General features: G+C 37.4%; 1 protein-coding gene across 1 annotated transcript; it reads right to left on the bottom strand.

Annotated features, from left to right (window-relative positions):
* Positions 1-1,105: 1,105 nt before the first annotated feature.
* On the bottom strand, positions 1,106-2,472 carry LOC128870010 (uncharacterized). Its single transcript, XM_054112606.1, has 2 exons — positions 1,939-2,472; positions 1,106-1,822 (listed from the first exon to the last, which is right to left on the bottom strand). The coding sequence occupies exons 1-2, from the start codon at positions 2,202-2,204 to the stop codon at positions 1,621-1,623; spliced, it is 468 nt and encodes a 155-aa protein (XP_053968581.1). The 5' UTR covers positions 2,205-2,472; the 3' UTR covers positions 1,106-1,620.
* Between the last annotated feature and the right edge of the window lie 20,748 nt (positions 2,473-23,220).

Here is a 23,220-nt window from a genome sequence, read left to right as displayed (position 1 = left end):
GGATAAAGATGTCATTGTGTTATGGTACCTCCATTTTTGTTGGTGACTGCTAAAGAAGTGTATGGAGAGCTTTTAGATCCATCAATGTAAATAAAATTCCATCGCGAAGCGTTGTAATGTGCAAAAGTCTCAAAGAATGGTGCTCGAAAAGTCAAGTTAAGGGTGTTCTGCTTATACCGACTGAGTAAGGCGTCTTCAAATAATTTTGAGTTGTATTGAAATATTTTGCCTAATATTGGGTTGGCAACTAAGTAATTGCGGATGTCACTCTTGGTTTTGAAAGTGGTATAAGTCATATTTTCCTTGTTTCGAGATATTTAGAGTTTTGCATTTTAAGGGATTAAAAAATATTTTTGTATTATGGAATATGATTTTTCGACAGTAAAATAATGCCAACAAACAAGTATTTATTATTATTCTGAAATTTATAACCATTTTTTAAAGGAAATGTGGTTTTGAAAGGTTGAAATGACTTATACCACTTTCAAAATTAACTGCATGACTTAAACAATGACTTATACCTTCAAGGAAACATTTTTATTAGTAATTAACATTTTATTCAAACTCATTTCATTGCAACTAACTAAATTATTAACTGGTATGTAAGGAAATAAAGTATTTGTGAAGAATTGGTGGGATATAGGGTAGTAAATCCATCATATATTTACGTTTTTCTTCGGTTATATATAACGGAAGCAAATCAATATTTCGGTAATACTTCGTCTAATACTTTGAATTTGGAATCGTCATCTAAGGAAGTTTTATAAAAAATCTTATATAGAGCATTTTTTAGAAATCTAATCCATTGTATTTTTAGCCAAGACACAGCTTCTCCATTGGTGTTTTTCTTTCTATTATTCGTTGATTCTTTTAGTTGTTTTGTCGAAATGAAATCTTTCTGAGCCATTTTTACTACCAAAAATGGGTTTTTCTTTTTACATACTTCTATTAAATTATAATAATGCTCAGGTATCTATAAATAATTCGATTTTTTAATTTTAGTTTCTATTAAACCAATATCGCGATCATTTGGCAAAAAAGAATCACCTAATGCCATACATTTATGATCAACTGTTTCAACATTATTATCAGGTGACTGAAGAATTTTTAACCAAACTACAGCTATGTTATGATTTTGTCCTGAACAGGCATCAGTGTAAGCTATGACATGCTTTTGAGTGGTAATGTCCCGAGTGTGCTTTAAGATGCAGGACGCAACTTCCTGTGATCCTCTTGAGGCGATTGTTTCATCCCATGCATACATTTTAGCATTTTCATTGTATACGGACATGTTGCGCTTATAATAAGCTACCAAAACAGAAAGTTTTGGATAAGAAAGTGCTTTCTGTAGATCAAATGTTATATTCACACAGGTTATCTTTTGCTTTTTGTATGTAATCTGTTACACTTTTTCTAGGTTGTTCGGCACTGTTAAGATGTGAATCATGAGCTTCCATCAGATGCAACTTCTCGTCTTCATTACTGGTTGCTTAAATTTTTAGTTTTAGCGAATCACACTTTTGGCACGTGTCTTTACGAGGAGTATGAAAATTTAAGTTGAACTCCGTATTGAATATTTTCCTGTAAATCCTCTGCTTCACACATGATGTAATATTTTCATCACATTTTTTCACGTATGAGCTGTATATACATTTTTCGAATATCTAAGTCAGCACTTAGATACTTTCGACTTGAAGTGTGATGTGATCTCGTGTATTGACTCTCACATGCTGGAAAACTCAGAATATGTTCTCGTACCACTTTAATTTTTTCTTCATCTGTTTTTCTAGATGAACCAACCATTTTGCAACGACCATCCGTTCTAGCATCCGTTTTAGCATTTAATACACGGCTTATTTTGCCGTTAGATATTTTGAAAGTATCAAAAAAAAAGTGTTGCAAACAGAAACTTGTGAATTCCTTACATTTAGATGAAACTTAAAACTACATTTTCGCATATATCCTTCGTAATTTCTGGGTCGTCTTTGTTTTATTGATTGTTTTCGAGCCAAACCATACGGAAACCAATTCTGTTTTTCGAAACTTGCTAATTTCCAAAAAGAATCAAATTTAGCTCTCCTGTATTCATATCCGATTCCATTTATTAATTTTTTGGAACAAAGGCAATCTTTATTTTGGAAAAGTTTTCCACTCACGGGCTTAGATTCTTTTGTTTCATATTCCTCTCCACTATTTCTCTTCATCTTTATTATATTTTGTGCATAATTACGTTGATTTCGTGTCCTCTTTCTTTCACTTTTAAAGTATGAACTGATTCATCTGAAGACGATATTAGTCTTATTCGTTCCCATTTCTTGGGAACATTACTTATAACAGGTGCCGCTAAAGTAATCCTCCTATCAGAAAAAGCTATAAATCTTGCATTGGCCCCTAATGTCAGTTCTGTTTTGACATTTGTGTAGTAAACACATGCGAAATACACGTTAATAAACAATGTTACGCTACACGGCTCCAGAACGCGGAATATTGCTGACTATTTATTTGACCAATAATCGGTCGGTGACTTTAGCACAACGTGAATTTCGTCGCAGATTTCCTCGCCGTCCAACGCCTACTGGTGAAACACTGCGACGTTTAGCCGCTCGCCTCGAAGAGACTGGCACAACACGAGATGCTGCCAGGCGTGGCAGACCCCGGAGTAGCCGTTCTGCAGAGAATATTGCTGCTGTAGCCGAGGATGTCATGGAAGCGCCGTCGACATCGACCAGACGACGTGCCACGCAAATGGGTATCAGTCGACGGTCTTTACAGCGAATTTTGGTACAAGATTTGAAGATGTTTCCGTACAAAGTCCAGACGGTGCATCAGCTGTTACCTGCTGACCGCTAATCGCGTCTAACATACGATCAAGCCATCCTTAATCACCACCAAGAGGAAGATGATTTTTCATCAAAAATAATCATGAGGGATGAGGCCCATTCCCATCTTAGCGGGTACGTAAATAAGCAAAATTTACGCTTCAGGGGCACTGAAAATCCGCGTGTAACCCAAGAGCCATTACACCCGCTCAAAGTCACTGTATGGTGTGCTGTTTTCGCTGGAGGAGTCATCGGACCTTTTTTCTTCGAAGACGTCGCGGGCCAAACGGTTACTGTGAATGGTGTGCGCTACAGAGCAATGATCAACGAGTTCTTTTTGCCGCAACTTGATGAATTGGGATTGGAAAACATGTGGTTCCAACAGGACGGTGCAATGGCACACATTGCACGTGCCACAACCGATATGCCGAAGGATGCATTTCCCGGGCGCCTAATCTCCCGTTTTGGCGATTTGCACTGGCCAGCAAGATCGCCTGATTTGACCGCTCCAGACTTCTTTTTGTGGGGCTTTTTGAAGTCGCGGGTTTATGTCAGCAAGCTTCAGACTCTTGCAGCTCTTAAAGACAATATCCGTCAAGAATGCCATAAAAAGGGCTCAAATGGCAATCAACTTTGGCGGCGGCCATTTACATGACATCATATTCTCGACTTGATGTAAAATAAATTAAAAGACCAAATAAAAATAATCCACAAGAAGAATCAAAGTTTTTAATTTTTTTTTTAAATTATAGCCAAAAAACATCGCAAGGTTACTTTTGCGCCACCTTGTACTTCTTCGACGTATAATGTCTATAATTAACTATTAATATCATAGTATTTACGTCTTTACATTAAAAGGATTACTTGATCATACCTGAACCGTTATCTGAAGACAAGACAAAATTACTAATTATTTTACCAAACTTTGTGAACAGACTGACTTATACCACTATCAAAACACACAGTAATGGTATTTTGTTTACCAATCAAAAAATTAACACATTTTATCGAGTTAATTTTCATGGATTTGATATGAAATAGCTGATAAGCTAGATTTATAAAAATTTTGACTTATACCACTTTCAAAATCAAGGGCTCATTTGATAGTTGGCAATTCATCTGTCAATCAGTAAAAAAAGTTTTTTGATCGATTGCGTAGTTTTCGTTTGGCGGTCGTTGAAGAATGGAAAATCAAAAGGAACATTTTCGTCATATTCTCCTTTTTTATTTCCGCAAAGGGAAAACCGCATCGACAGCTTATAAAAAGTTATGTGCTGTTTATGGTGATGAAGCCTTAAAAGAACGGCGGTGTCAAAATTGGTTTGCCAAATTTCCTTCTAGTGATTTTTCACTCAAAAATGAAAAGCGTGAGATTGCAGAGAAGCTTCATGTGTCACATATATGCATTGAAAATCACTTAAAACAACTTGGCTATGCTCGCAAACTCGATACATGGGTTCCTCACGAATTAAAAGAAACGCATTTAACGCAACGCATTAACAGAGCGATTTGGTAAAGAACCGTAATGAAAATTATCCATTTTTAAAACTACTGATAACTGGCGATGAAAAATGGGTTATTTACAACAATATCAAGTGAAAAAGATCTTGGAGCAGGCCAGGTGAACCAACTCAAACAACATTAAACGCTGACATTCATCAAAAGAAGGTTTTGTTATCAGTTTGGTGTGATTACAAAGGCATTGTCTACTTTTAACTCTTACCACCCAACCGAACGATCAATTCTGATGCCTACATTGAACAACTAACGAAAAAGTATTGTATTCCATCATGACAATGCAAGGCCACACACATCTTTGCCACTCGGCTAAAATTATTGGAGCTTAGTTGCGAAGTTTTGCCACATCCACCGTATAGTCCTGACCTTGCACCATCTGATTACATTTTGTTTCGATCTTTACAAAACTCCTTGAATGGTATTATAAAAATTTCAATAATGATGATGCTGTCAAATCGCACCTGATTCAGTTTTTTGCTAATAAGAACCAGAAGTCTTATGAACGTGGGATTATGATGCTGCCTGAAAGATTGCAAAAGGTCCTTGATCAAAATGGGCAACACATTACAGAATAAAATTATTTAGTTCCATGAAAAAATTGCTAAAAAAGATCCGCAATTACTTAGTTGCCAACCCAATACATGATATTAAATCAGTAACTTTGCTAGCGATGCGCGGTGAGCCGGCTTCTGCTAATAAGCACTTGATTCAAGAATTGGAAAAAGCTCTAATGCTTCGAGGATTGCAGCATGATAAGGTATTAAGATTTTGCGTAATAGAGACATTCGGTACATCGAAAGAGCGCAGACTATTTTTGCTGTGTCTGATGCTCTGACGGCATTATCAAGTGTATTTGGGTGTTGCTAGATAGGTATTTGATAATGTTTAATCGAGTTGCCAAAGAACTTCTAATATGATTACAATATGACTTAAAGGAATATGTATTAGTTTGGGGAAAAAGAAATTCATTATTTCTATTTCTTTTATTTTGCGCAAATGGCTTGCAACTAAAGGGTGATTTTTTAGCTATTATCTTTTTAAAAAGTTGGTTTAAACAGCTGACGCACGTTTCGTGTTCTGTTCCACTGTCAAACTTCTTCAGTTTGGTCTATAATTCAACCATCAATCGTCTTACAAACGAACAACGCTTGCAAATCATTGAATTTTATTATAAAAATGCGTGTTCTGTTAAGAAAGTTTAAAGTCGAAAAATTGTGTTCAGCGACGAAGCTCATTTTTGGATCAATGGGTACATAAATAAGCTGCATTGTCGATTTTGGAGTGAAGATCAGCCAGAAGAATTGCAAGAGCAACCAATGTATCCAGAAAAGGTCGTAGTTTGGTGCGGTTTAATGGCTGGAGGTATCATTGGACCGTACTTCATCAAAGATGCTGCGAATCTAACGTAACTGTGAATGTTGAGCGCTACCGTGAAATGATATCTAACTTTTTTTTGCCCAAAATGAAAGAGCTTGACTTGCATGACATGTGGTTTCAGCAAGACGGTGCCACATGCCACAAAGCACACGTAACAATGGACTTGTTGAGAGGCGAGTTCGGTGAACATTTTATTTCACGTTCGGGCCCTGTCAATTGACCACCCAGATCGTGCGATATAACGCTTTTAGACTATATTTTGTGGGGCTGTGTTAAAGCTCATGTCTATTCAGACAAGTTTAATTAACGCATTGGAAGACAACATTAAAGCATTTATGTATATGTGAGATACCGGCCGAAACATTGGAAAGAGTATGCCGAAATTGGATTAAGCGGTTAGACCATTTGAAGCGCAGTCGCGGTCAACATTTGCATGAAATAATATTCAAACATTAAATTATAAATTTCATGAATTTTTCTGAATTTTACGTGTGTTTTTTTGAAAAACTTTCGTATCGCTCTTAAAAAATCACCCTTTATTTTATCGATTTTTAGCACAATCCATATAAAATACATTAACAATCAAAAAATTCAAAAATTTGTATGTAAATGAAATTATTCAAAATTGAAATACAAGAGTAATATAATAGTAAAGTAATGGATACGAAATATATACATAAGTATAAATAAATATATAAAATATTCCGATTTTCTAATATAACATAAAGAGTGGGTACGATAAAAAATCCTGAAACAATGAACAGAATGAGTTAAAACAGATAACCTTTAATCTTTCTAAAATATCCCCAACTCAAATTGAATTCCCTTTCCTACGCTTTTCAGCCATAAAATATTTACGTATGTAAGGCGTTTTTCCGAAAGGGAGGGCGAACGACGCAGTATTTTTTATTTTTCGCTTGTCATTTGTAAACTTCATTAGTATACATTTCATCATGGAACGCTACACACTTGAGCAACGCGTTAAAGTTATTCAGGCTTATTATGAAAACGGGCGTTAAAATCAAAATGCATATCGCGCACTTCATCTTCAGTGAGGACGCACATTTTCACCTCAGTGGATTCGTCAATAAGCAGAATTTCCGCATTTGGGCGAAAGATAATCCAAGAGAGATTGCCGAAAAACCAATGTACCCACAAAGAGTGACTGTTTGGTGCGGTTTACATGCCGGCGGCGTAATTGGCCCATATTTTTTCGTTGACGAGAACGATCGCCACGTTACTGTGAATGGAAATCGATACCGCGACATGATAAACGATTATTTTTGGCCGCAATTGAATGGTATGGACTTAGACGACATGTGGTTTCAACAGGACGGGGCCACAAGCCATTGATTTGTTGAAGAGTAAGTTCGATGAGCGCATTATTTCCAGAAATGGACCGGTCGAATGGCCGCCGCGCTCGTGTGATTTGACGCCTCTAGACTATTTTCTTTGGAGTTATGTGAAGTCATTGGTCTACAGTAACAAGCCGGCGACGATTTGTGAGCTCAGAGCCAATATTGAACGCGAAATTGCTGGAATTTCGGCCGATTTATGCAAAAGAGTGGTCGAAAATTGGGTTCAACGATTGGACTTCGTAAAACGCGCACGCGGTGGTCATGCAAAAGAAATCGAATTTCATACTTAAATGTATATGTTCAAACTCGATAATAAAAAAAAATTAGTTAAAAAAGTCAAACCGTTTGTGTTTTATTCAAAAAAGTTCAAAAGTTGAAGCGCTCTTAGTGAAAAACGGTTTACAAATTTACATACCTTCTGCCAAATATGAAGGAGACGTTATCAATAAAACGGTCCGCGGATGACATATGGCAAAAATAAATTTTTTGTTTTTTGGTAGGACTGTTATAAGCTTGAATGAATTTGAAAAGGTCGAGCCAAGGAGCACCAGGAGATTTGGTGGCTCCTAAAACACTCAGGCTAAAAAGCCCATTGTATTTAAAGCTCTGGAAATGGGGTAGATAGTCAAGGAGGAGGGAGAAAAGTATCAGAGAAAGAGATAGGAAAGAATAGAGACAGAGATAGAGATAGTTAGTCCAGTGAGAATTTTCCAGATTCTTTGGCAAATCTGTAAATATCCTCCAGTTTTAGAGAACGAATATTACTCATTCTCAAGACATCGGAACCCAACACTCGTGGTCGCGCTCTAGCAAAGGCAGGACACTCACAGAGAAAGTGCTCAGTGCTATCCGCCTCCTCTAAGCATGACAGGCATACCGGGTCCTCGATGATTCCAATGGTGGTTATATGCTGACCCCATGGGTTGTGTCCTGTAATGACGCCGACCATCAACCGAATGTCTTTCCTTCTAAGTTTTAGTAGAAAGTTTGACAGTTTTCTGTTCGGACTTGTCACAAAACACTTTGCAGTTCTGCAGCGTTCTAGACCGGACCATCGCTCTTTATGTAGATTGCCTACATAATCGTTGATCCAATTGTTGATTCCTGCGGGACTGATTCCGATTATTGGCTCTGGCCCCTGTGGGAGCACCGCTGATCCACGGTTGGCCAATTCGTCGGCAATTTCGTTTCCTTGAACACCGGAGTGTCCCGGAACCCATATAAGTACAAGCCTGTTTTGTCTTGCGACAGAATTAAGCTTCTTCTTACATTCTTGAACAATCTTTGAGGTTTGCTTCGCGTTCTCCAGGGCCTTCAATGCAGCCTGACTGTCACTGAAGACTCCAATCTGTTTCCCGCTCCATCTCCTCTCGATTATCCATTCGGCTACTTTTAGGATGGCAAAAACTTCTGTTTGGAAAACGGTTGCCATTCCCCCCGTAGCATAGTGATACTTATTACTATCGTTTAAGTACCATCCGGCTCCAGACCCTATTTCAGTCTTGGACCCATCGGTAAAGAAAATACCCGTCAAACCTCCCTGCGTGCATTCTGGATTGCTCCATTGCTCACACAATGGAAATCTGACATCAAATTTCCTTCCGAATGAAACTGTGGGTATCAGGTCATCTTTAGGTGCCAAAAACAGTGGATACTGCTCCGACAGCAACTTAAAGATTTCTCTGTGTCCCGAAGTTCCATCTTCGTGCCAAAAACCATATTTATGGAGTCTACACATTGCTTTTATTGCTTCCTGTTGTATCTTAAGATCCAGGGGGAGCAAATCAAGCATAGCATTTAGGGCATCACCAGAGTTTGTACTCATGGCACCCGTGATGCATAAACATACACTTCTTTGCAGCCTGTATAGTTCCCGGATTGTGGACTTAACCATGCTCCGTCGCCACCAGACCACAGAAGCGTAAGTGATGATTGGTCTGATAAGTGCGGTGTATATCCATAGGACCACAGCAGGTTTCAGACCCCAAGTTTTGCCAAAGGCTCTACGGCATTGCTGAAAAATCTTCAATGCACGATTCATCTTCAGTGAAACGTGTGTCTCCCAAGTCAGCTTCTTATCCAAGATTACTCCTAGATATTTAACTTCGTTGGAAAGACCAAGTGTCATACCTTTCAGTATTGGAAGACTGAGTCCATCCAATTTCCGTTTTCTCGTAAACAAGACTATGGTTGTTTTGTTCGGATTAACGGAAAGACCTTGTCTCATGCACCAATCATCGATTTTGTCAAGAATCCTCTGCACTTTCGTGCAAAGCCTCCTTAAGGATTTATCCGATGTTAGCGCACAGACGTCGTCCGCATATGCTTGGACGTGAAAGCCGAGTTCCTGCATCTCCACTAATAGGGAGTCTACGACGAAGCACCACAGCAGCGGAGAAAGAACACACCCTTGGGGACATCCTTGCTTGGCCCTGACTGTGATTTGCTCGTCATCGCTCCCACCAGCGGTTAACAGCCTCTCAGAGAGCATGGAGTATATCCATTTTATAATGGCTTGATTAACTCCGTGTCGTTCGGCAGAAGAACATATCGAGCCGAAAGTGGCATTATCAAAAGCCCCCTCAATGTCCACGACCACGCCCGTTGTGTATTCGTCAGCTTCCAGCCCGGCTTCAATCTTGCTAAAAAGATCGTGTAAGGCTGATTCACATGTTTTTCCACTCTGGTAAGCGTGTTGATTTCTACTAAGTGGACTTCTCGGCAATACCCCCACTCGAATATGTTTCTCCACCACTCGTTCCAGACTTTTCAACATGAAGGATGTCAAACTGATTGGTCTAAAACTTTTTGCTAGGGAATAGTCATCTTTTCCTGGCTTCGGAATAAATACTACTCTTACGCGTCGCCATTGGCATGGTATATAACCAAATGCAAGACAGGCTGTGAAGATCCTTTTCAGGGCCTCAATCAGCCTGTCTCCTCCTTTTTTAAGCATTGCTGGATATATTCCGTCAGGTCCAGGGGACTTAAAGTTCTCAAAGGAAGATAAGGCAAACCTTATCGATTCCCTTGTCACTATCCGACTAGCAATATACCAGCTGTACCTAGAGGTTCCACCGTTGCCACCGTTATTGTTCATGCCACTCTCAACTTCAGAGAGAGTTCTACTACCCGGAAAATGGGTTTCGAGTAGAGCATTAAGCGTTTCCGATTTGGAAATGGTGTATGAACCATCAGGTTTTCGAATGGAATCCAGCCTTACTGAGCGGTCTAAATGAAGGACCTTACAAAGTCTCGCTGTTTCCCTCATTTCTTCGACGTTACTGCAGAAATTTCTATAGGATTCAAGTTTGGCTTGCCGTACTTTTTTCTTATATTCTCTCTGTGTAAGTCGATGATTGGCCCAGTCCTCTTCTGTTTTAATCTTCAAGGCCTTATTAAGAAGTTTCCTGGACCGTACACGAAGCTTCGACAGTTCAGGGTTCCACCAAGGAACCGCTTTCCCCTGTCTGCTTTGCCTGAGTGGACACAGTTCCTCAAAGCAATTGATTAAAGTACCTTCTAATTTCTTAGTAGCATCTTCAATCATTTCTGCTGATTTGAGTTTTTTCAGGCTTGGTAATCGCTCTGTTACAAGCTCATCATACCTGTCCCAGTCCATATTTCGAGGATTCCTACCGGAAGGTATTGATATTGTGTCAATTCCCAGTCGGAATTCGATAAGACGATGATCAGAAAGAGAGTCCTCTTCCAAAACTCGCCATCGGTTGATTTGATTTCCAACTGACCTATTGGTAAGTGGTAAATCAATCACCTCTTGTCTCCTTCTGGTCACAAAAGTTGGTTTGTCACCAGTGTTTTGAATGACCAAATCGGATGACAGGATAAAATCCAGTAACTTGAGACCCCTGGGGCTGCATTTGCTGCTTCCCCACACAATGTTCTGTGAATTTGCATCACAGCCCACTATTAGCCCCAGATTATTGGATTCTGCGTACTTGTCCACTTCTCTTAGCTCCCTCGAAGGAGGTGGCTGTAAAGAGTCGTAGGGTAGGTAGGCCGAAACTATGATAGCTTCGACACTGTTCCCACTTTTCAAGTACTTTATTTTTGCAGCAACGATATCTCCGGAGCATAGCTCATTTAACATCGTGTGTTCGATCAACCTCGGCATGATAATACATGCTCGCGGTCTCACATTCCCTTCACAATGAAGTATTTGTCCCCACGACATAGCACTTAGACCACAGATACGCTTGTGACATACCCATGGTTCTTGTATAAGTATTATGTGTGGGTTTGTTTGCAGTTTTGCATGCCTACGGCACAAGAGAGCCGTAGACGCTTTGCTATGCTGCAGATTTATCTGTGTAAATATTACTTCAGTCATGAGACTGAGTATATTTACGCTTTGTCCTCCACCTTATCCTGGACACGGAACTGGATCCGCCCCAGATGTAGGTGAGGACGGCACCCGTACTTCGACTTAAGAACCTTGAGGGACCCAAGATCGATACCCAGTACCAGGTGGGTACCCGCCTCTGAAGTGGTAGCGGATTTCTGCCAGGTGCACAAGTATACTCTCCAGAGAGTCGTGTCAAGATCCTTATTCTGAACACGGATGCGTTTGAGGAGTTCTGCTGTATTACAGGAAGGACCCGGAATCCAGATACTCGCTCGTACCAACCTTTCTTTGCTACTCTCAACAAGAATAAACTTGCTGTTTTCGCAGAGGGGAATCTTTGCTATCGCTTTTTCTAGCCATTCTCGGGGAAAAGCATTGGAACAGTGTACCTTTACGATGCCGTCCACCACGCTTTTCCCCTCGAAAGTAGGCGCGCCTTTCGACTCACCGATAGCTTTCCAAAGATAGCTGTCAAGATAGTCTTGTTGCCCTTTGGACAGTAGACCATCTTGTTTGTCGGTATGTATCTCCACCGTCATTGCCTTTGCTGCCATTCTCGCGAATGATTCGCCAGACGTTGACGGAAGAGTGTCATTCGACATTTGAGGTCCCTTAGCCTCTGCCTTGTCAGGCAAAGGTTTGTCTGCCTTGGATTGGGTCGAGGATGCAGGCATTTCCGAATTCCGTCTCTCGACTTTCCTCTTCTTTGCCTTTCTCCTCTTCCCGGTTGTTGGCACAGACCCCGTTTCGTTTCCGGAAGAGCGCAGCGCTACAGATGAATCCTCTGTTCTGCCACGGTTTCCCGTTTCCGTTACAGGTGTCGAAGTTGACGGAGCTTGAGTCCTTGCCTTAGCTAGTGCTTCGGCTTGCCTCGCCTTTTGTCTTCTTCGTTTGATCTGCCTTGCGGTTAGACCAACACCTGCGTTCGTTGTCAAAGACTTACTCGGTACCAGAGATCCGTCTGAGTCTACTGAGAGATTGTCTGCCATCTCCACATCCTCCACAACTTGTTCCGTTGCGTCAGATCGTTTCGACGGCGGTATATCGCTCACACTCACTCGGCTCTCCATTGGCATAGCCAATGTGCCATGTTTCACCACATGGTGGCAAATTTCAGCGTGATATGTTACATAGTTTGTTTTCTGTGCTACTGTAAACAAGTCAAGCTCGAGTGTGTTCTTCGAATTTAACGATGGAAATTCAAGTTGAACAAAGAATTTGTTTAAAGTTCGGCTTCAGACGCCTTAAAAATGTTGCAGACAACCTATGGGGGCTCTGCTCTATCGCGTGCACGTGTTTTCCAGTGGTACAAATCGTTCAAAGAGGGCCGTACATCGGTTGAAAACTTGCCTCATGAACGTCGTCCAGCAACATCAGTAAACGACGAAAACATCGGAAAAGTAAAGGAAATTGTGCTTGAAAATCGCGCAAATCGCAAAATCGGTTAACGCTGAATATTATTTAGACGTTTTAAAGCGTTTGCGCGAGAACATTCGTCTTAAAAGGAAGGAATTGTGGGACAACAAGTCATGGTTCTTGCATCACGATAATGCACCAGCTCACACATCACGTCTTGTTCGCGATTATTTGAACAAAAATAATGTTAATATCGTTCCGCAAGCACCGTATTCGCCTGATATGGCTCCATGTGACTTTTTCCTGTTTCCCAAGCTCAAGTTGCCGCTCCGTGGAAAACATTTTGAGACAATTGAAGTCATAAAAGAGAATTCGAAGAACACACTCGAGCTTGACTTGTTTACAGTAGCACAGAAAACAAACTATGTGACGTATCACGCTGAAATTTGCCATGTAAGCTTATAACAGTCCTACCAAAAAACAAAAAATTTATTTTTGCCATATGTCATCCGCGGACCGTTTTATTGATAACGTCTCGTTCATATTTGATCAGAAGGTATATACACCAACACACAGTTTTAAATAAAATTACATGTACGAAGTTTGTTAAAAACATAAGGTGAATTTTCAAATTTCGTGGGCTGCGTACATTCGACTTTCGATTATTATTTTTTTATGTCTCTCGTCTCGAAGATATGTTCACTGTTTTAGCAATATATGGCACAATGCTTAGTTTGTTTGTGAGAGGCATAAATAAGGCATGTGTTTTGCGTGTTCGGCGATTTTCTGCTTTCGACTCTTGGCACTCCGGAACTCTTGTAAGCATTTTTGGACTCAGAGTACTCTCACAATATGCCACTGTCAACATTTCAAATGTTTTGGAGCACTTAATTGTATTTTTTATATAAAATTTTATGGAACATCTTTGATCCATTTTTTCGATTGAATAAAACACGCAAAACACTAGTCTTATTTATGCCTCTCACAAACAAACTATACATGCTATATTCCTAAAACCGTGAACATATGTTAGAGATGAGTGTACCAACATAAGAAAAATAAAGGTCGATGTACGTAGCCCGTGAAGTTTGGAAATTCTCCTTATTTTTTTAACAAACCTCGTATGTAAAATTTATTCATATATGTACACAACATATGTCTACAATACATACCATTCAATTCACCCAAACAACGCCGCACGAGGAGGCGCTGCTATTATTATAAGAAACAATATAAAGCATTACGAAGAAGGCAGCATCTCTATACCTGAATTTCAAGCAATAACCATAACAGTGGAGAGTGATAGGAATTTATCAGTCACTGCAGTCTATAGTCCCCCAAAACATCAGATCAAATGCGACCAATACATAGAGCTAATTAATAGTCACGACAACCGATTTTTAATGGGCGGTGACTTCAATGCGAAGCACACACACTGGGGCTCGAGATTAACCACTACAAAAGGTAGAGAATTATGCAAAGCTCTTCAACAGACTGGATGTATAACATTTTCTACTGGGACTCCAACATACTGGCCAACGGATTCACAAAAAATACCCGACCTAATCGATTTTTTCATTGCCAAAAAAATATCAGCTAATTATATCAGCATAGAAAGCGGGTTGGATATGAACTCGGATCATTCTCCAATTTTATTAACATTATATGAAAATGCGCTTATCAAGAAATTGCCATTTACGCTAACAAATAAATATACGGATTGGGAATATTTTAGGAACGTTTTAACCGCTGATAATCACAATGCAGAAATTACCAACACTTCCGATTTAGATGATGAAATATTAAGATTATCTAACCTTATACAACTGGCAGCCTGGAGTAGCACTTCGGAAAAAAAGTTTGTCACATCAGGTCATAAATATACCAAAGATATTAAAGATATGGTCGCAGAAAAACGCAAAATACGAAGACGATGGCAGCAAACAAGATCTCCCTCCGACAAAAAACGACTAAATAAAATTACGAAAGAAATTTCCAGGAAAATAAAAGATTTTAAAAACAGATCTCTGAGTACGTATCTAAAGAGCTTATCGAACGAACGCAGCACTGATTACTCGCTCTGGAAATGCACAAAAAAATTTTCACAGCCAGTAACACAGTACCCACCAATCAAAAAAGAAGACAGTTCTTGGGCCAAAAGCAGTAAGGAAAAAGCTAATGTTTTTGCTGAGTACCTCGAGGGCATCTTTAAGCCATATGACACGTCGAGGATAGCCGGAATGCAGCCACTTACCTATGAAACTGATGCCGAAATTCCCCTTGTTACGGAGTCCGAATTGCTTGGTGAAATAAATAAACTAAAATCAAAAAAAGCGCCTGGGTATGATCTTATTACTGCTGAAATTTTAAAACAACTTCCTCAATGCACGATATCTAGGTTTACTGAAATAATGAACGCCACATTCAAATTGCACCATATCTCAATATATTGGAAAACTGCTGAAATAATTATGTTTAATAAACCAGGGAAGCCAGCGCATGATGTCACATCTTATCGGCCTATCTCGCTCCTACCAATTATATCAAAACTGATGGAAAAGCTTTTAGCCAAACGTCTCAACATAATTATTAAGCAAAGAAATATAATACCAGTGCATCAATTTGGTTTTCGCACAAAACATTCTACCATCGATCAAGTGCACAGAATTACTCGCATCATTGAAAACGCCTTTGAGGAAAAAAAGGTGTGCTCTGCTGTCTTTCTCGACGTGTCTAAAGCCTTTGACAAAGTTTGCCACATTGGGCTCCTCAACAAAATAAATGCGCTTCTACCAATACAATATTTTAATGTTCTAAAATCGTACTTATCCGATCGTTTTTTCCGAATAAAATACGAAGACACATATTCCGAACTTAAGGAAATTAAAGCTGGCGTCCCACAGGGCAGCGTGCTGGGGCCCATTCTTTATATTCTTTTTACGTGTGATCTACCTATTGACATAAATTGCTCTACAGCAACTTTTGCTGACGACACAGCCATCTTATCGGTAGGAGAAACTCAGATTGACTCAATCAAAAACCTTCAAATTTATCTAAATAAAATCTCCGAGTGGACCATTAAATGGCGCATAAAACTAAACGAAACAAAATCGGTTCATTTAGACTTCACACAGAAGAAAATCAAATATCTGCCACTACATATAAACGGCGTACAAATCCCGCATCACAACACCGCCAAATACTTAGGTATGACACTAGATACCAAGCTTAGATGGAATGCTCACGTTAAAAAGAAAAGAGAAGAGTTAGATATCAGATTTAGAAATATGTACTGGCTTATGGGCAACCAATCAGCCTTATCCCTATACAATAAAATTCTTTTATATAAGCAGGTGCTTAAACCAATTTGGACATATGGGATCCAGCTATGGGGCTGCTCAAGCTCAAACAACATAAAATCCATACAAAGATTCCAAAATAAGGTACTACGATGCGCTGTTAATGCACCTTGGTACGTCCGTAACACCGATATCGAACGCGACCTTGGCATCGAATCAGTTGCCACTTCGATCAACATCAACGCTAAGTCTCATATGGAAAGACTACGCCACCATGTAAATAGCGAAGCCTCAGCCCTAATTGACCCCGTTAAATGGAAAGAAAGGCTGAAACGAAAAAAACCGCACCAACTCACGCAGTAGCCCATCTCCCTGCAAGCCTGATGCAGAGTATTTTTAAATTTAGTTGTATTGTACAAAATTAAATCCAAATTGTTCGTTAGTTTATAATTTATTAACTAGTTACAATGTAAATAATAATAAAAAAAAAAATATATATGTACACAAGACTAATTAGAAGTATATAGAAGGATATAAGAAGCTTTAGAAAAATCTCAAAACTCAATTCAATTTAAATTATTACGTTTTAATTGAATTAATTTTAAGATAAATAACACAGGCCGACAAAATTTAACCAACATTCAGACCCAGAAACCAGACTATATATTTCCGAAGGTTTATGATGCGCTGGCCGGTTAGCCTGTTTGCGGTTTGGTAAGGGTGGTTTCTAGGGGTTAGGGCTGGGTGTGACTCGGTACCCGTGGGTTAGATAGTGTAGGGGTGTGGTGAGTCAGCACACTTATGGTGTGAGACAAAATTTTAAGAAAAATAAGACTCAATTCAAGAAAATTAGTAATCGACTATATCATGTCTATGTTATCTCAATCGATTTTCAGGTGTAGGAAAATTTAGAAACATGAAAATTTCAAAATGCGATATCTCAGCGAAAAGAAACGATATTTGAGCAAACTCAACGCCATTTGAAAAAAGAAGGCTTGTATTTAAAGATGCCATCCTTTAATTTTGGTGAAAGAAAACATCTGCAAGGCTACATAACCTCAAATATGGGCAAAAACGGTGTTTTTTGCAATTTTAAGTTAGGATATCTAAAAACACAGAGCTAATAGAGCAATTCTGAGGTCAAATTTGGATTTAGCGCATCATAAACCTTCGGAAATATATAGTCCGGTTTCTGGATCTGAGATGCTGTCGGCCTGTGTAATTATAAATACATATTTCAATCGCGGCATTTCTCAATTAAGCAAAAACAAACGAAACTTTGGCAGTTATTTTCCGCGAGTTTTTTATGGCAGCCCGCCATTTCGCCCATCAGCTGTTCATCATTCCATTATGTGTGAATGCTGCCAAGTTTTGAAACTCATGGGCGCGTTCTCACGCCAAATGAAAGAGTTTCGCATCTTATTATCTATGGTATTTATTATACATAGATAGAAGGTGACTTATTTCATCAAAGGCGACGATAAATAATAATGCTGAGAGGGATGATTTTGGGTAGGGCCATGGATAAATTGTGTACAGATGAGTGCGAACCATTGGCCGTGATTGAGAGTTTCCTATTAGCAAAAAACGATCTTCTAAAGTTTTAACATTTTTGTACAAACCTTTCGCCGTAACAGCTGTCTAAATATACGACAAATTATTATGCTATCAAAAGCATTTACGAAGTCTAATGATAGAAAAAATATGTGGCTTTTACAAGATAGGTCATTAGTTACAAAATGATCAAGGGTTAGCAAGGCATCTTTTGTACCGTGCCCTTTTTTATATGCCACTTGACGAGATCTCATAAGATTATTTCTTTTGGCATACCAAGCGAGACGGTTTCCGATAATATTTTCTAAAATGTTTCCAAGACAGTTTAAAAGTGAGATTGGTTGGTAGCTGTAGGGCGTATATTATATATAGGGTGGGCCACGTAAAATTTGCTTTTTGAATCGGCTATAAAAAAAACGAATCAAAATTTTTTCGAACTTTTTTTTTTATTTTGAAGATTGAACATTGTCATTTAGGAATGAAAAATAATATCGTTCAAATGACTGCCACGACTGGCTTTACAGTAGGCCATTCGATCAACCCAATTTTTAAGCACATTTTCGATTGTTTGGGCTTCAATTACATGAATGGCAACTTCGATTTCGTGTTTTAAAGCATCAATCGTCTCTGGACGGTTCGCATAGCATTTGTCCTTAACGGCTCCCCACAAAAAATAGTCCAACGGGCTTAAACCACAGCTCCAAGGCGGCCAATTGATATCGGAATTCAAAAACGGTAGCCAAAAGCTCGAGTGTAACTTTGGCAGTGTGACAAGTTGCACCGTCCTGTTGAAACACAATGTCGTCCATGTCATCCTCTTCAATTTTTGGAAACAAAAACCCGTTGAGCATTTCACGGTAACGCTCGCCATTTACTGTAACCGCGGAAGAAGAAGAGGACTCACCACTTTGGAAATAGGTTTTCAATATTTCCCAATTTTGTTCAAGCGTATAGCGTCCCATTTCGTAAATGTCAAACCTTTAAGTAAATTATGAACACATTTGACATGTCATTTGTGTTACCATTCTCAAAAAAATAGGTGGTTCAAAAAGCAAACGCTATATGGCCCACCCTGTATAAACATGTAGAGCCAAGTACCATTAGATACAGACATTGGTTTTTATTCCCAGCTAAGCCAAGGAATTTAAAGAAGAATAAAACATTTTTTTATTTGATGTATTATGTTCTTTATTTGAATTTTCTTATAAATTAATAAAGAAGATGTTTGTTCTGTTTATTGGTTGTGGTTGTGGTCACATTACAGGGTGCTTACATATTTTTTTTTAATTCTTTTAACAGTAATTATTTTTAGTATACAATATATTTGTATGCACATACATATATAAATCTCTATAGATGTATACATATATATGTATGTATATATATGTTTAAAAATAATAGTAGTATTAATCACTTGTAACTAAACGTAGTCGGTCATTCATAACAAAATAATTAATCACTTAATTCTACGAATCTACTAATCATACATACATATATGCAATTAAAATGTTTCGTTTACATTTTTAAGTTTTTCTGTGTATGGGTATAGATTTATATTTAGTTTTTGTGTGCAATGTACAAAAACTAAGTAATTTTTAATGTACCTATGTAATAAAATTCGCGAAATAACTTACATATATGCATATTTGCTTTGAGTGTATTACTGCACTCCTTATACGAAAGGAGTTCTCACTCTATTTATTTAATATGCGTTGAATTACTCGAACAAAATCTTAAGTTAGTGCTGCATAAATAAATTTATGTAAGAAATATATGTAGGTGAGCAGAATGTTTTGTCTTTATAACGTCGTACATATTTCAATGAAATTAAAGCTTACAAATGTACTTCTTCAAAAAATATATACTATACATGATAATAAATATCTACCTTCTACTTGTCATATAATTAAAAAAATATAAATATTTGTTTTTGGAAGATTTGGATAATTGCAGTGGCTTAAATGAATTCTTAAAATAAACAAACGCTTAATAATTGAACATTTCATAAAACGAGTTTGAAAAAGAAGTGCATGTATGTTAAATACAGCTGAATTACTTCATAACGCATAACACTCTCCGCCAAGATATTCCAAACACAGAGATCCCAAATGCAATTACCTATATCAGAGGTCTCATTTATCCCATTTACAGATTTGTTGTAGTTTACCATAATTTTATTCATTTGCTATTAATATGTTATTCTTCTGTATTCTATCGACCTCAGCATTACCTCATATGTACGGACACTCAAAATTCAAATAAGGTGCACCGCACGAAAAAACTATAAGACCATGATGATTATGATGATATCTATTAATGCAATAATAGAAAAATGTCTCATTACGGAAATTATTAACATGCAAATTCTTGTTCTGTGTAAAATGAAATAATTATGAGACCAAAAGAATTTCCTTTTAATTTAAAAGTGTACGTGTAAGTTATTACTTTAAAATTATTATACTGTTATTAGAGTTGCTTTTGATCACTTTATCACGCTCGCATATTTATGTGGTTGTTTTGGTTTAGAAACAAAACCTATGTCGCGCGGAAAAGCTTTGTCTGAATTTGAGCAGAGACAAATTTTAGCATGTAGAGAAAGAAGCCTTACAATGTGAGAGATTGCTTCAAAACTAAAAAGAAGCAGAGCTTCGCTTTTGCATAACATCCATTTGAAAGAAAAGTACGGATGTACCAAGAGAAATGGTAAAGAACCAAAACTTAGCGCTAGAGATGCTCGGGAAAGCAAACGTTTATCTATAAATAAATAAAATGGATGTGCTGAAATTAAATACACTCTTAATTTCAAAGATACTACCCGTTGTGTGCAATAAATTTTGCAAGCGGATTCTTGTCTAGAATATGTAAAAAGAATAACGAATGTGTAGGCATGAGAAACGGGAGAATAAGGTTTAGAGAATGGGTCGTAATTTCGGAGGGGTTATTAGTGTCAAAGGAAAATCACCTTTATGTATCATATCCACAAAATTGAATAGTGTCAAATATAAAAAACTTCTAGACAAAGTACTTAATACCTTTTTTGACGATAATTTCGATGAGCAATGGATTTTCCAGCATGGCAATAAATCCGTTCATGCTTCAAAACAGAAGTTTTAGAATAGCCTGCTGCAGCCTTGACCTTAAACCAATCGAAAATACAATATATGGGCAATACTTTCTTAATCGGTTTTCAAAAATGGCAGACATTTTTATAGCGCTAATGTTGAATGGTAAAAAATGTATCAAAATATTATAAAAACCTTAATCAAATCGATGCCTTAATCAAATCCATTTCAACAAGTTATGATCAAAAGACGACCCAACATAAATTACTAAGTTGCAAAGTACCTATAAACGTATCCCATGAATTTGTTTTTAATCCTTTTTTCTATAGTTCAATAAAATGGGAGTTTTACAAGGATTTGTGTATATGTGTTGATTACGATTTGAAGTATATTGGAGTTTTGGTCAGTCGGTAATTTTTTTTTATGTTTATAAAGAAAGAAAAGAGAAGACATTGGGCAATTTTCAAGCATTTTGTTTTTTTTGTGATGTAGTTCCGTAAATAAAATCGAAATGTGATATGATGTTTTTCAAACTATCGCATGGAGAGTTTATTAATGACTAAAACTGATTGAGAAAGACCAATGGCGAAGATCGAAGAACTGTCATAATTTCACTATACAGCAGCTTTAATTACAGATCGCTATGTAGTAGACAAAGAAGAAGTTTTTCACCTATGCCAATATTTAATATTCCGCTAATACAGATATATGTCAAGTGTAGTCCAAATAGTGGTTTTCTTTTAAAATTTCTAAGAAACGAACAAAAATCATTTTTTTCGGTATGCTATTCATTCATTCGAAATACCAAATATTCCATTATTTATTAAATACGAATTCATTCATGTGTTGCATTCTCTTAACCTAGTTTTTAGCTATATCCACAAAAAGTTTGCTCGATATTTGCCTTAAAGGAATCGTTACTGAATTCTTCGCATAACATACGGTACCCAACAAAAAAATCTAACGGCGTCTGTTCGTTTTGTTTTTCACCATTAGTTTGGCAGCATAGCCTGTAATTGGTAGCACTTACAATTGAATGTATACATAAACATGAAGTTCTATGAAGTAAATTAGAAAAGTATTTCAGAGATATACTTCACAGATAACAATTGAACTGATTAGCTCTTGAAAACCCCTGATTTTCAGTAGAAATCGCGTTTTTGAATGAATTTTCGACATCAATTATTGTGGAAGAATGTTACAAATTGTTTTTGTTTCTTCTTTTTCGTACTACAAAAACAGAAGTTTTATATCACAGCCAACACCCATTAACATGACCCGGGTCGTTAAAGTGGGAATTGATAATGATAATGATATGAACTGTGTTCTTATGTATCTTCCTTGTATTACTATGACAAAACCATTATAAAATGAGACAATATGGAAAATTAAAACATTTCGTTAAAAGAGATGTATATCTATGTGCATAAGTATATGGTATATACCATAAGTAGAGTTCGGTTCGCTTGAGTAGAGGCAATACTGTTTATGGAAGAAAATGGTTATTAAAGCAACCGTATTTGAATATATTTACATATATTATATTTGAATATATTTGCATATATATTTGAATATATTTACATATTGTGCTTGATTTATTGGTTCACTTGAATAGAAGCAGTCAGTTTGCATACATTATTTGCACATTAAAGCTGTAAAAAAGGATCGTTTTTAAGCATTCATTGGGTTTGGTCGAAAAATTTTTAATTCTATATTAATAAAATGGGAAAGCAGAAAAGTTTAACAGATCGCAAAAACAATCTCAACTTCAGAGGTACTTTCAAATCGCCCAAAAGATTGGTTGAAGTCCAAACGTTGTGAATCTTTACGCGAAAGAAGGTGACTCCTGTGATAACATTTAGAAAGTAAGAAGTACGATGGTTTTGATACTGAAGGAAATTCGCAAAATCATTAGGATTGCATAAAATTTCGCCTTTCCAACAGCAAAAATTAAAGAAATGGCAAATCTTGCAGCCAAATCGCAAATCTGCCGTTCGAAGGCTAATCTAAAAGCGCCATATTTGAAGTATAAAAAAAAAATCTATGGGGATGGTTTCCTTGTAGACAAAATTTCTTTAATTCGAATCATTAAAACGATTCATCAGCGTGTTTACGAAGTAATTTAAAAACAAAGCGACAGCACAAACTATTGAGATTTAAATAACATGTGTGAAAAACCAAATTTCCTACATTTGTTATTATTTATTTATTTATTATTTTTTCTTAGTGCCTCTATCCCAGTGAACGAATAAAGTATTACAGCTGCTGAAGTTTCACTGCTGCGAAATACCGTTAGACGGAATAATTTTTTCATGCATGCTTATTTTCGAGCAAAATACGGTATTCACTTGAATTATAAGAAAATCTTGGATTATTAGGTCAAATACGGTGGCTTTAATAGCCATTTTCTTCCATAAAAATTGTTGCCTCTAATCAAGTGAAATAGACTGTATATTAGATTAAGACGTATGTATATAAACATAATAATAATAAAAAACTAAAGCGATGGAA

This window comes from Anastrepha ludens, chromosome X, assembly GCF_028408465.1.
Source record: "Anastrepha ludens isolate Willacy chromosome X, idAnaLude1.1, whole genome shotgun sequence".
In the NCBI taxonomy this organism is placed as follows: domain Eukaryota; kingdom Metazoa; phylum Arthropoda; class Insecta; order Diptera; family Tephritidae; genus Anastrepha; species Anastrepha ludens.
This window is presented reverse-complemented; position numbering and strand designations above follow the sequence as displayed.